Raw genomic sequence first — 14,195 nt, 5'->3', positions numbered from 1 at the left:
GCAGGGGGTCAAAAGTCAGCAGGTGTAAAGGAGTTATACTGCTAAAACATCAACACAAGTGTATGGAACAAATATTGGATATTTGTACCAGTAATGAGATATAGAATCCCTTTAATTTATCCATCCGTTTGTGGACTATTGTAATAATCTTGGATACTATAGCCTTCAATTTTTAAACTACCTATTATTATTTTGTCTATTATCTGTTTTGTAAAGCCCCAAAACTGTAATTTTTCTACATAACCTCTGGTTATGTAGCTTATTATAGTTGTTGTATGTTTTAACAGTCACTATTGAATCTGATTCTATGAATTCCGATCGAAGTAAACTATTATATTTTGTGATCAATCGTTAATCAGTCCTTGCATCAAATATTTTGAAAGAAATAGAAGAAACTTAAATTTTTTTATCACTTAGAGCAAAAAATATCTCCATTTTGCTGAAACATTTCATGTTACTTTACGTATTCCTGTAGATTGTTTACTTTTTTGTAGAAAAGTAAACAATCTACAGGAATATTTTAATGGTTTTCTAAAGACAATAATAAAAGACATAGCTTTCCATAGTAGATACATAGGAGCTAATGCAAGTTTGAAAATAGCTGAAGCTGAAAATACTGAAAATAAATTTTAAAATAGCCCACCTATACTGCAGACAGTTTGTTAATTGGCTATTATACGTAATAGGGGAACATGGGGTAAGATGACGAATGGGGCAAGATGAAAGCATATTGTTATCTTCAAAACTCAACTAAATATGAAATCTGACTGTAGCTGAAAGGAAACCAGATTACATCTATTAGATTTATAAATGCTTTCTTTAAAATATTGCTTTCGGAATAAAAGATAATTATTAAAAAGGTTTTTTCCAATATAAAGGAAAAAAAAAATTTATCCACTTGTATTTGATTTATTTCATCATTACATCACCAGCCATAGGTAAGCAAAAAGTTCTCATTCAGTTTGCTCAATTTGGAAGCCACACAAGTAGTATTAAGTATGATAACTTATTTATGTAGAGTTCTGAGTCATTTTGAAGATTAAGTAGCCTAGGGGCAAGATGAACGGGGCAAGATGACTCGTTTGTCGTTTCGCCAAAGTACATGTTTTACCATAAACCTGTACTGAAATAACTTTTGTGTAGCTTAGTCATTATTACATTGCTTTATTATGCATTAAAATATTTTGTTTGACATTTGCTTTATTTTGTTGTGTTGGAATTTGCTATGAACTGATTAGTAGACTTTTTTTTGCATAGCCCTATATAAATATATAGTTTAATTGTTTAAAAAATTACATAACCGTTTGTATTACCTACCTTATTAACTAGAATTTATGATATCGTGTTAATTGAGAAGGTAATGGTATAATGGAACTTACTTTATTTAAAGTCGCCACCTTGCCGCGCATACAGGGCAAATGATAATTTGAGGTAACTTTGGTAATTTTTAATTTTTATATGGGTTTTTTTATATATATGTGACGCATAATGATTTTTTTTCCACTTTTTGATAAAGTTTTACTTATTGAAACAGTTATTGAATAAGATATAGGCGCTTTTCAAAACGTTCGTCATCTTGCCCCATGTTCCCCTACCATCGATATTTTATTTTTATTGAACTGAATCATGTACTTTTAGTTTCTTGCCAGACTTCGGTTGGTTTTGCCAAAGGATATTGTATAAAGAAGGATTTTGCATCCAGTTCGACTTTTGTATAGTTCTGGTGAAGACTTGACAGTTAAGGCTAAACCTCAGTTCATTCGCTAAATTTTTTCATTCCCTTATTTTTTAATTTCTGATCATCTTAAGGCCATCGGACGTTTTCGTTTTTCTTGAAAACTCTTTGATAATAACGGGTGTTCCTTCCAAAAGTGAAACTCGACAAAATGCGATATCTTATGAGCAAGTTTTTAAATAAAAAAATGTCATAATGTGTTGTAATAGCTTATTGTTATATTTCATTGTAATTATGTCGCAACAATTGCGTAAGAAATTACGCCCTAGAGAATTCCGATAAAGTATACAAATTGTATAACTACGTATAAGTGGACAAAGAGAAAAAAAGAAATATGTAACTGTAATCGAAATAAAGGCGTCTTGATTTTACAGGTTTTTTGTGTACTAGACAATGTGTAATTACAGAAGAAAAGTCTGTTAGTTATGTCGCTTGTTTATTTGTGTCTTTGTTAGGAAGTATAATACCCGTTTTAAAATGAATAAGGTTTTCTTATCACGATTACAAAGTACAATAGATTTTTTTTAATTTGAATACGTTAAGCGTTTCTGAGTTTTTTGTTTTTTGTTTTTGTTTTTTTTGTATTTTTTTTACCTTTTTCTCGTGGTTCATATATAAATTTTTATCCACTCTCAGCCTCTAGCACTGGCGCAAAAAATACGCTCTTTTCTTTTTCGACGTTCCGGTTGAACGCTTACGCACGGTTTACCGCGCTTTTCAAACCATTCAGGATGATTAACCATGGCGAAGCATCCCGAGGAATATTTGATTTAATATTTATATATATTTAAAATGTTATAAACCAAACCAGTCAAATTGAAAGGATTTATGCATTCAGAAAATGTCTTCGGCCCCCTTAAAAGAAGATGGCGGTTCAAACGAAAATATTCAAATCCAGCCACTAAATTCGAACGCCGAAAATGTGAAGGAGGAGGAAGCAGAGCAAGAACAAACGAAAGGTTTGCTTCAAAATGTAAATCGTGAGCTCCTACCTCCAAAACTATTTTACTTTTTTTTCTTTGGTGCGAATGGCACGTTGATACCGTATTTGGTTTTGTTTTTTAAACAACTCGGTTTGACTCCTTCTCAAGTTGGCATTGTTAGTGGCTTAAAACCTTTTATTTCTTTTGTATGTTCTCCGTTGTGGGGATACGTTGCAGACAAATCACGAAAAACTAAGCTGATATATGTAATCTCATTGCTAGCTTATATCGGCGGATATCTCGCGTATTCATTTGCACCTCACTCACACGTTTGTAAAATTCAACATAACTTAACAATACATAGCTCAAATTATAAACACCATGTGCACCGGCGTATAGTGGATAATGAACCGGAGATGAACTTTTTTTCCAGTAATAATCCACTAACGAGTAAATCAATAAAACACCCGCATATTGAAAAAAATCACAACGAAAAAAATTCAAATGTGATGGGAAAAAGTAAAAGTTATTTTGACCCATATCAAAATTATTACCCAGTTGAAGCGGAAACATCGTTCTTTCAAATTCCTCCCTCTTTGAATTTTTTCAACTCTTTACATTTATCGCAAGAGGAAGAGGCTGATGATCAATTTATTTCAGCTAATAGTATGAATAAAATTGCACTGGTGGATAATTCCCCACCTGAGTTCTCGGAACATTCTTGGTCTGTCCATCTTAGTAAAATGCCATGGACTATCTGCGCTGCTGCAAAAGCCAATTCAGCAGAAGAAACAAACTACCAACTACTTAATGGGGTTGATTTTAATTTGAATGGAATATTTCACTACTTGCTGACTGTTACTGTAATTGCAACCATATTCTCGTGCCCTTTAATAACTATTGTTGATACAGCTACCATTCGTAAGCTGAAGAAAAAGAAAGAAACTCACAAATACGGTAAGCAAAGGCTTTGGGGATCTCTTGGATGGGGCTTAACTTCATTTGGTGTTGGCTCAGTCCTCGCAACAATATCTTTGTGTCCCGGAATTAACAATGAAGTCAGTTATTACCCAGCATTTTATGTATTTGTTTGCTTGCTGATTATTGCCTTAATTATTGGTATGAAACTTGACTTTGAACCAGCGGAGGAATGTGAAGGTGTGGCTAACTCTTTAAGCAGAACTGAAAAAATCTCTCAAGGTTTAAAATTGCTGACAAAGCCGGTATATTTTTTCTTCATACTCACCTCTTTCTACATAGGTGTGGTGATGTCTGTAATTAAAACTTTCTTGTTTTGGCACCTTAAAGACATAGGAGGAACTCAAATGTTGTTCAGCACAGTTTCAATAGTTAACTGTGTTGCAGAAGTATTCGTTTACTTTTTCTCTTCAAGATTTATTGAAAAAGTTGGACACATAAAAGTGTTGTATATAGCTTTGATATGTTATTCTCTGAGGTTATTTTATTACGGTTTGTTACCAAATCCTTGGTATGTACTTGCAGTTGAGCCGCTATCTGGAATTACAACTGCGGCTGCTTGGGCTGCAATGACATCTTATGTTGGTTTGAATGCAAATAACGAGAGTGTCACAACTCTGCAAGGTAAATAAAAGTTATAAATAGCATGTTTGTTAAACAAACATATTCAATAAGTAAATGCATTTAACAAACAGTCGGTCTTTATATTTTTTAGTGTAATAAACTTTGTTTAAAAATGCCAGTTTTTTATATAGGCATTTTGCATGGCGTACATTGGGGTTTGGGTCATGGTATCGGAGAACTCATTGGAGGGTTTATGGTATCTTGGGTTGGTGCAGCTATGACCTTCAATATATTTGGTGCTTTTACAATAATCGAGTTATTGGTGTTCGTTTTAATAATTCATCTAAATTCTCCTAAACAAGAGGACAATTCAGAGAGGAAGGAAGTTCATTACGATAATGAAGAAAGCCTGTAACTAATTTAAAAGTTTTATATTATTGTATCATATTAATTTGTATTTAAATAATTGTTAAGTATTTATAAATCAAAATAAAAATATTTAGTAAAAAGTAAAGTACACATATTGCGTGGGAGCTGCCAGTTAAGACATTCTTGTTTTAACCAATCATCCTCTCTCATGACCTCCTTATCATCTCATGACCCTCCTAATAACCCTAGCCAGTGGCAGCACTAGACTTCTTGTGACCTTTCCATTAAAAAAAAAAGGAAAAAAAGAAAGAAAAGGCAATGGGCCCTGGAAGTTACAGTAAACGGGCACACTTGAATGCAACGCATATTATTTCACTATTTGCTAATTTACTTGTTAGTCGCCACTTATCTAACCCCCCCCCCCCCCCATCCCCCATCCCCCCTCCTTCCCAACGAGAAATGGTAGGATAAATGTATAGGGTAAAGGAAGGTATGTTCGTGATATATGTAATTTCGTGATATTTCGCTCGGCATTTGTAGCGAACATACCTATTAGTCAAAAACATCGAAATTGCGTCAAATGGTACCCCGGGGTACTACTGTCGATTCACAAATAGTCGTTGGGTGCGTGTGATACGTCAATTGTTTACTATCAGTTTGTACATTCTTTAGCATTATTTAACGTGCGTTCAGCACATTTGTTTGGAGTACTTGTCCAACATTTTTATTTCCAGACTTGTGTTTTAAGGTAAGTAAATTATTTTTATTAAATATTAAACTAGAAAAGATGCTTGATTTAATGGTAAAACTTTTGTTTTTTTATTAACTTCCTATAACTTATGATTCCTTTTCGCAGTTACACATTTTCTTAACGTTTTCACCTCAAATGAATTTACATTTTTAATCATGTTTCTTTTATTAAATATAATGACATTAAAAATTGTTTTAAGCACGATATAACTATATAGTTAAATGATAATAATATCTTTCTCTATACGAATCTGCAAATATTTTTGCAGTAAAGCCTATCCAAATCGGACAACTTTTCATACAATATTGAATCCAGCATTTATTAAAAGCTTTTCTAAAAAAAATATAGAAAATGCATTTAAAAAAAGTGGCATTTGCCCTTTAAATAAAAATGCCATTCCTCCAGAAGCAATAGCTCCATCTCAATTGACAAACAGAGAGATTCAAAGTACAGAAATTCAACCACACAGTAATACTGCTATACAAACATTGTTAACTATTCCATCTGTAGAGCCAACCACACCTAACCCTAATAGGCCAAAAAGGGATTCAAGTGCAAAGTGTCTGACTCCTCCTGATCAACCTATTCCATTAACTTCAAAGGATTCTATTCCTGTATGTTCTAAAAAAAGTAAAAAAAATAAAAATGCTTCAAAAGATGATGATTGGGAGTGCGGTGTTTGTAAAAAAAGTTACAACAGTGATGTAAAAAAAAATAAGCCTGACTATATTTATATTTTATGAACTTAAAGTCTGATTGAATAGTTATGAATTCAAAACAAGTGTTGATATTTTTTGTTATATTATACCAGATGTTATACTTAATTAATAAAGAAAAATTTAAATATTATTGTGTATTCACGAAATTACCTAACCACTATCACGAAATTAAATATCATATCACAAAATTACCTAACCTTTCTCAATGACTTTTGAGCTTTTATAAAAACTTATCAAAGGACTTAAAATCCCAAAACTGCATAGATTCTAGTAACTTTACTCTATGTACATCAAACAATTAAAGTAATTAAGTAAAATTACTGAAATTGACTTTGTAATTACACATCTAGTTAATTTATCACGAACATACCTTCCTTTACCCTAACCGTTTTTTGTGTGTGTGTTTGGAGCTGTTCAGTTGACAGTAGGGGAGGTAGGGGAGCATTGGGCACTTTTTTACATAAACGCTAATAAAACTGTTATTTTTTATTATAATCAAAATTTTATTTCAAATATATCTAGCACACATATTTGGCAGTAATTATTGCTAAGAAGAGTTTTAGTATTATAATTAGTTGCAAAGTTACAAAAGGTTTTTGAACACATGTCCAAAGTGCCCAAACCTCCCGGTGGTTGGGAGGTTTGGGCACCCCTGTGGGGAGGTTTGGGCACTGTATTTAATATGCACAATATTGTTTTAATATACTGCTATGATTAAGTATTATATAGCATTGATATAAAAAACTATAATACAAACATTTTTTGAAGTGCCCAACTTGCTTGGTGCCATTGCCCAACTTGCTTGGTGCCTCTGAGAGCAATCACTTTCTGGGTTCTTTGTACTGTTGATAATCCAGTTTCGTCTATATTGTAAATAGACTCAGGGCCGAAGCGATCCCGTTCATATACAGTTTTAAGATTTTCAAAAAAATCCCCGACATTTTTCTTATTGAAACTTGTGGCACGTGAGAGACTGGTAGCTTCTGGTGTCCTTATTGAAAGCTGAGGTTGTCTTTTAAAAAATCCCCTAAGCCAATCTTTGGATGCAAGCTTCTTCTCTGTCCAGTTGTCTGGTATTTTTTTTATTAATGGCAGTAGCGTATTCGTAAACCAATTCGCGTGCCTTCAGCTTTGACATTCCATGGTTTAGTTTAAACAATGTTACAAGATATTCTGAAATTTTTTCTTCTTCATCTTTCTTGAATATTTGGGATGATACAAATTTAGAAGAAATATCTTTCACAACGCCACCTTGCTTTATGTATCTTTGAAGGTTAGACCTGGGTATATCATATTTAATCGCAGTAGTTTTAATTTTTCCTCCTTTAGAAACCTCTTCCAATGCGCGCAAAATAACATCTTTAGGGATTTCACGTCGTTTATTTTTCTTTTTAAATGAAAACGGCATTGTCCTGATAAGAAATGATTAACCATTCAATCCAATGGGCATAGCAAAAAAGCACAAACGTATGACACCAAAACACGCTAAAAAAAGAGGGAGCATTGGGCATGCCCAAACCTCCCTCATACATGCGTGCCCAATGCTCCCCACAACCTCACTTTTCAAATAATTTCGAATAAGTTTATTTTCATCAAATGTTGAATCCTAATTGCCAGGTAAATATAATGTTCATTAAACGCAAAAGAAGAAGTTAACACAGATACTTACACTTTCTTGCAGATTTCTTTGTTATCTTTCTTCAAATCACAAACAAGATATTTACTTTTGTACGCAACAAACCGTTAAGCGCATGTAACTTGACAACCAAGTGAAATGACAGCTGACACTTTTGATGAGCGGTGTTGCCAGTTATAAAACTATAGTGCTATGGTAGAAAACAAAAAATATCTATAATAGATTGTGAGAAATGAGGGGGTGCCCAAACCTCCCGACTGCCAAATGCTCCCCTACCTCCCCTACAGCTAAACTTAATAATCTCGCATCTTTGTTGATCTATTCAATATTTTAGTTAGTAGTTTAAAATTTTTTAAAATGCGCTCTGCTGTTTTGACAAAGGACCGACGGTAACGCTCTCAAAGCTCATAAACGATGATATTTTTCGGAACAACTAATCGGCTAGGTATTTCCGGTGTTCCTTTTGGACAGGAAAAACACGAATCTAAACATCGGGGTTTACTTTTTCGGTTTTTAATAAGTAATAACGTGTTAACTACAGACTTCTGTATAATTCCTTCGAAAAAAAAAAAAAACTTTTTTAATTTCACTATTCAAGCAGCTTATCGAGTTGATTTTTACCAATTTGAAACAGTGTTCAGGAAATTTTAACAAGATTTAAATCATATCCAGTTCGATAATATTCAATTCGAGTCACCGTGTATATACAATTTTATATCTGATATAAAATTGTATATTATGCATGGCGACTCGAATTGGATATTATCGAAAAAAAAAAAAAATTTTTATCTTCTATAAATTATAACTTGACATAAAATGAATTAAAAGAATGTATATATTACATATGAATGAAGAATAAATTTTATAAATTAAGGAAATCTTTTAGTTGCCATAAAAAGATATAATAAAAGATGGTTTATAGGTATAAAAAATGATTCGGTTCGTGTTTGAACTCCCGCTAACCATCCAAAATGGAAACTTAAAAGATGATAAAGATGCAGACAAGGAAGAAGATACAGAGAGTCAATCACAGGCTCAATCTAATGAAGAGGATCACTGAATCATCCTCTACATCACCTACAAAAATGATCAGTTACTGTTTGTGTTAAAAAATATTTTTTTCTAAATTTTTAGAAAATAATGTCATGATATTAAGTCTCATTGATCACATTTTTTTTTTAATAGTTCGGTTAATCAATTTTTATCAATTATCATCTCGATAAAATTTTAATTGATACTTTGCCGATTGATGATTATATCGTTTGATTAATTTTTTTTATTGACTTTTAAAAAGGCAAGATTTTGCAATTTGTAAGGTTAACTCAAATCCATTGGTTGTCACCTAAATCCTCCCCTTTATCTTGACAGGTAATTTTCGTTAAATTTAGGATGCTAAATACAATCTAAAACCCTAATCGCTCTATTACTTACCAAGTTTTAAAAAAAATCCTTTCAAGTTCAGAAAAAGGGCGCACATTTCGGCGGTTGTGACGCTGCAACATCAAATGAAGACTCTTGTAGTTAAATAAACAGACCAATCATGCCAATTCGTCAGGTTAGAATTATTTTGTTCTATCTCCCATTTTAAACGTTGAAAGAAAGTTTTTAAATTTTTCTATAAGTAAAAATTACTTAAAATTTTTACTTATAGAAAAATTTTTAGATATAAAAATTTTTCTATAAGAAAAAATTAATTTTGCCGAATATAGTATTAATTTCTACAAGAGGCTACCAAAGACAAAATCATTTATGAATCACATTTCTGTGCAATTGAAAATGGTAGATTAAATGATGATTAATCACGATTTCACTCATAAAAAGTGATTTAAATTCATTTAGCTATTTTTATTAAATATCGGCAATTTTAGAACTAGCGGAAAAAAAGGTTTAAAATTTTTTAAGTGATGTTTAGTAAGTACATAAAGTCCGGCGATAGGCGGGAACGACTTGTCAAGATATCGAACAAGATTTAACAATTGTTTCGATTTGTAACGGCTACCAGTAATAGGATAAGCAGAAGCTAAGGTTGAGATGAAATCGCGTGGTTAGTGGAGGTAATAGTGTAGAGGGCAATAACTCGCAACTTCTACATTGAGCCTTACAAAACGAAGTTTTAAATATTTACTTGTAAAAAGTTCAACTGATCAAGGAGGTTACATTGAACACATTTTAAAATAGATAAAGAATAAATGAAAGAAATATTCCAGAATCTTCCTTGAAAAATATTCATTTTCTTAGCAAATAAACTTTTATTTGAAGAAAAGAAATAAAATAAGAGAGAAAAATCTGATTGTGTTTCAAAAACGTGCTCCCTTGTTAAAGCGGTTATAATTACACAATGGGATAAAATAGCTTCAAATAATTTGTTAGAAGAAAAACACCCGTCTTTTGAAATTAGCATGTGTCTCTTTCAGCGATCAATGGTGCGTGTCGTATGTACATCAAGTAATTTACGGTGAACTTTCTGATGCAATATGAAAGAGGTTAGGATATGGAAATGTGAAACTCTGACTTTTACAGTACTAAGAATGATTATGGTGGCAAGCTGAAGTATTAAAAACTTCAAGGTTTTTTTTTTTTGTCACGTTTTAGATTTCATGTTGAAGAATCTCTGTGGATTAATATAGTGGCCTAAAGATTTTACAGTAAAAGTAAGTTTATATTATTTTTAAAACTTAATTTTTCGCATACTAAAGTGAACCGCAGAGATTCTAATTTATTTGGGTGTAATCATTTTCAAACATACGGTTTTATGTTTTTTTTTTCTAAATTTTTTAAATTTTGGTCTGGGTTTTTATCACGCTGCGTTACCGCGTGAAAGAGATTTTCGAATATAGCGCTCGACTAAAAAGAAAAAAAAAAAAAAAAAAGGCGCAAAAGTCAAGTTTTAAAATTGTTAATAAAAAATCTTTATTGGACGTGAATAAGTTTTGTAATTTAAACTGATTTAAACAGTTAAGCAGCACTGATCATGTCTTTTATTAAAAACATCGGTTTACAGCATAGATTTATCAATATTGAATGCAAGCTATCTTTTCTTGAGTATATCATTATTTTTATGAGCAATTTATCAAATATTTAAGTCTATTCTATCTTGAATTTCTTGATTTTGCTTATAGAAAAAGTATATAAAAGGAAATAAAAGATTGTTTAAAACTATTTTCTCCTCAAAATGATAACTGGGGAAATAAAAAACCTTCTATCGATAAAGATTAAACATCGATCTGATACTTTTACCGATCAATTTAATCGGATTCTCGTTATGAAGCTCTTGTTGGTCTGCTCTTCCGTTATGTGTATTAACTGGTTTAAGGTATAAAGGATTTTCTAAAATTGTTTTCAAACACTATTGGCAGTATAATAAGCAACTACATTTATCAATACATTGCGGATGTTAAAATTTGTCTTTTTTTAGTTTATTCTCCTCTTATTTTATTTTGGTTTTCACCTAAAACTGTTTTTAGGATTCTGTACATTGTCTTGTACCTCCTAATGCCGGGGTGAGTTCAAGTTTTGCTTCATCGGCATGTTGGATACAAGGAGTATTCATTTTCAATGAACTCAAAGATCGTCCTGACGTGGGTTATTATGGTAAGTAACAAGTGTGATAAAGAATTCTTTCCTTAGTTTGTTTTTTAGCGCATTTTATTTTTTTCTTTGGAAACCATTTAAATAAAAAATGTTAACCATATAAGTAACGCTTTCTTTTAGCAAATGCTATTTCTTTTTTGCTCTAAATTGTAGTTTTGTATGTCATGGAGTTTATGTGCAGAACACAGTACATCTATAGCGCAAATGACCTTTATGAGAGCAGATAATAATCATCCTGTAAGCTCAAGTATACATTTGTTTCAAATTAACTTATATTCACTAGCGTTTTTTAGGACTTCCTAAAGATATTGATTTCGATGGTTTATATGACAACGGAAAACTCTGTTCTGTCGTTTACAATTCGAAGCCTGTCAGTGGTTGCAAGCCATTGACAAAAACATTCTTTTTGCAAGTTAGTACAACTTCAACTGAGTTTCATCTAGATCTTTCGAATTGACCTGAAATCTACAAAACTTAATACTTACTTTTCTTTTTTTGTTTAGTATCAGTGGTTTCCTTTTTATATTGGCGCGATGGCGTTAAGTTTCTATCTGCCATACGTTTTGCACTTGTTCGCCAACGATGATCTGATAAGTTTAAGGAAGACAATGAAGTCCAACGGTTCCACAGCTGACTCTATTTTAAATAGTTATTTCAATAGGAAAACCAGTCCCATATCTCGACTTCGGTTGCGGGTTCTGTATAATTACGTCATCAAAATCTCTTACTTGTGTGTGAACCTGATTTCGTTTATAATGACCGATAAAATATTTTTGGGGAAGTTCAAAAACTACGGTAAATTATTTCTTTATGTTCAAGGTGTAATTTTTTTTTTAAAAAGTGAATTACTATTATTAGTCTTTTTAATCAAACATGGGTTGTTTCTATTTATTGATTGATATTTAGGATCAGAATGGGTTCTTTGGTCTAAACTTCCTAATTCCATCGCCCATGACTACATGGGTGCGCGCAGCTTCCCGAAGCCTGGTAATGAATTATTGCCTCCTTTTGGATATTGTGAACTTTATGAATCATCTAAAGACATAAGGACGTCGAGTGCCGATCATCATCGATTCCTCTGTGAGATGTCGCAAAACATTCTTTATCAGTATTGCTTAATAGTAGTTTGGTTTTTACTGGTGCTGGGCATAGCTATTTCAATTATCGGCCTTATCATACTTCTGTTTGGTCACATACTAACCGTTATGTTTGTGGTTTTTCGAGGGTCATCCGCCAGGAAGCTTTACAAAGTTTTATCATTACGTGAATGTGAGTACTTGGAATTTATAAGAAAACGAAATTTGCCGCTTTATTCCGAAATAATTCTGAAGTTGCGTCTTGAAAAATACAACGCAACAGGTACGATTCCTTGCGATTCTCCCCCACCCGGCTTTGACGATCTTTCGAAATTGAAAAGCCACGTTTGACTAGAATTAAGCCACCTTAATGATCAGAATGAAAACAATCTTCCGCAATAGCGAATAGACTAATCTGTGATAAAGTTGTTCATTTCTATTTCTTCGTGCGCTTAACAAAAAGTCTAATAAAGATATTTCGGTGGTAAAATGCAAAACGTCTGTTAAAAGTTCTTAAGATAGAACTATTGATATTTTTTTTGTTACGCTTTATTTTCATATCAAACATTGAATTCAACTATATTTATACTTACTGGTGCGGTAAGTTATACGCGTGCAACAAATGCGAACACCTTGTATGAAGTTCTCAGTAGTTATTTTGATATATTTTGTTACGGGGGTATTATTAGAGTTATTTCCTTTCAGAGACTCATCGTTAAGTTCAATTGTTGCTTTTTACGTCTAGATTTTTTCAAATCGTTCAGTTTTTGTCAGCAAAAAATTTGACTGCCGTAAAAGATATGATTTGAGATGTAATAAAGATGAAGTGTAAAAGTTTGTTCAGGAAAATCACTTCCGGCATTTCTCACATTGGTTCTATCACTTCATAGTATTAAATTGCCAGTATCAATTAACTAAATTAATGACTTCTTAATTGAAGTTAACCCCCCCCCCCCCCGATCAATATTGTAAATTTCCATAGTTTTGTATCGAATCCATTCTCAACAAGAGAGTTAAGTTTGAATTTGACCACCAGATTTAAAAGATAGGTATTTCCTTGCAAGGATAGTTCCTTTAGATTTTAAAGTTAATTTTATAAATATAGGTTTTGATGTCGGTCATAATGCAGCTTTTATTTTTATCATGACGAGGCTAAATATTTAATTTTGTAATTTAAATAAAAAAATAATCGGAAAGGTCACAAAAGCTGTTTTTAAAAAGTAGAGACTTAGCCGCTTTTAATTCCAAAGATAAATGTAGTTTTAAAAAATAGTTTTGATTTGTGTGGCGAATTTAAGTAAAATTAAGTTCGTTCTTTACAGCAATATTGAAAGAATCAAACATTCTAGATTCACGTTCTAATTCGAAATTACTATGGTAACATTTAATTACTATCAATTACGCATTTAATGTGCTTGCGATATCTTTGCTTTCTGTAACGGCATCAATAACCGACAGAAGTTGTATTTTTTCCAATTTGTACTACTTAAATCAATCCTTCTTGTAGAATTGCCATATTTAGAAAAACGCAAGATATTTCAAGACCATTTCGCGTTGCTTTAACTTAAAATTTGAGAACAGGTGAGATGAACAACGCTTATGAATAATTTATTACCGAATTTACAAGTTTCTTTAAGACTTGAGTTTTTTTTATCAGAAAAAACTCCCTTGTAGATGACGACTGGTTCTTATGATACTTTTCCTTCTGTGATAAGAAAATATATTTCTATATAAAATATATTTATTCATATTTATATCTCTGAATGAAGTATAGAAAATTACAAAAATAAGAAAGTTACATTCAAAGAATATATATATATATATATATATATATATATATATATATATATATA

General features: G+C 31.9%; 3 protein-coding genes across 4 annotated transcripts; all 3 read left to right on the top strand.

The window, feature by feature from the left end:
• The first annotated feature begins 2,451 nt into the window (after positions 1-2,451).
• Positions 2,452-4,756, top strand: LOC145190062 (major facilitator superfamily domain-containing protein 6-like). The gene is made up of 2 exons (XM_080066816.2): positions 2,452-4,260; positions 4,392-4,756. Exons 1-2 carry the CDS (start codon positions 2,577-2,579, stop codon positions 4,613-4,615), a joined length of 1,908 nt encoding a protein of 635 aa, XP_079922942.2. The 5' UTR covers positions 2,452-2,576; the 3' UTR covers positions 4,616-4,756.
• A 275-nt stretch (positions 4,757-5,031) lies between these two features.
• LOC149887277 (uncharacterized) lies at positions 5,032-6,471 on the top strand. Its single transcript, XM_090091014.1, has one exon. The coding sequence runs from the start codon at positions 5,542-5,544 to the stop codon at positions 6,061-6,063; it is 522 nt and encodes a 173-aa protein (XP_089947140.1). The 5' UTR covers positions 5,032-5,541; the 3' UTR covers positions 6,064-6,471.
• Positions 6,472-8,559: 2,088 nt separating this feature from the next.
• LOC145190047 (uncharacterized) lies at positions 8,560-13,024 on the top strand. 2 transcript variants are annotated; one of them, XM_090090536.1, is made up of 9 exons: positions 8,560-9,043; positions 9,133-9,230; positions 10,090-10,158; positions 10,268-10,326; positions 10,795-10,988; positions 11,140-11,266; positions 11,560-11,678; positions 11,770-12,061; positions 12,173-13,024. In XM_090090536.1, exons 5-9 carry the CDS (start codon positions 10,848-10,850, stop codon positions 12,691-12,693), a joined length of 1,200 nt encoding a protein of 399 aa, XP_089946662.1. In that variant the 5' UTR covers positions 8,560-9,043; positions 9,133-9,230; positions 10,090-10,158; positions 10,268-10,326; positions 10,795-10,847; the 3' UTR covers positions 12,694-13,024. The 2 variants fall into 2 exon arrangements, with proteins under 2 accessions (XP_089946662.1, XP_079922926.2); XM_080066800.2 differs by lacking the exons at positions 8,560-9,043; positions 9,133-9,230 and having other exon boundaries at positions 9,795-10,158.
• Positions 13,025-14,195: the final 1,171 nt, after the last annotated feature.

The sequence above is a fragment of the Hydra viridissima genome, unplaced genomic scaffold (assembly GCF_058129835.1).
Source record: "Hydra viridissima isolate aposymbiotic clone 2 unplaced genomic scaffold, HvirCarnegie_v1 scaffold_6, whole genome shotgun sequence".
In the NCBI taxonomy this organism is placed as follows: Eukaryota; Metazoa; Cnidaria; class Hydrozoa; order Anthoathecata; family Hydridae; genus Hydra; species Hydra viridissima.
Note: the sequence above shows the minus strand (reverse complement) of the source record. Positions and strands in the feature narration are given on the sequence as shown.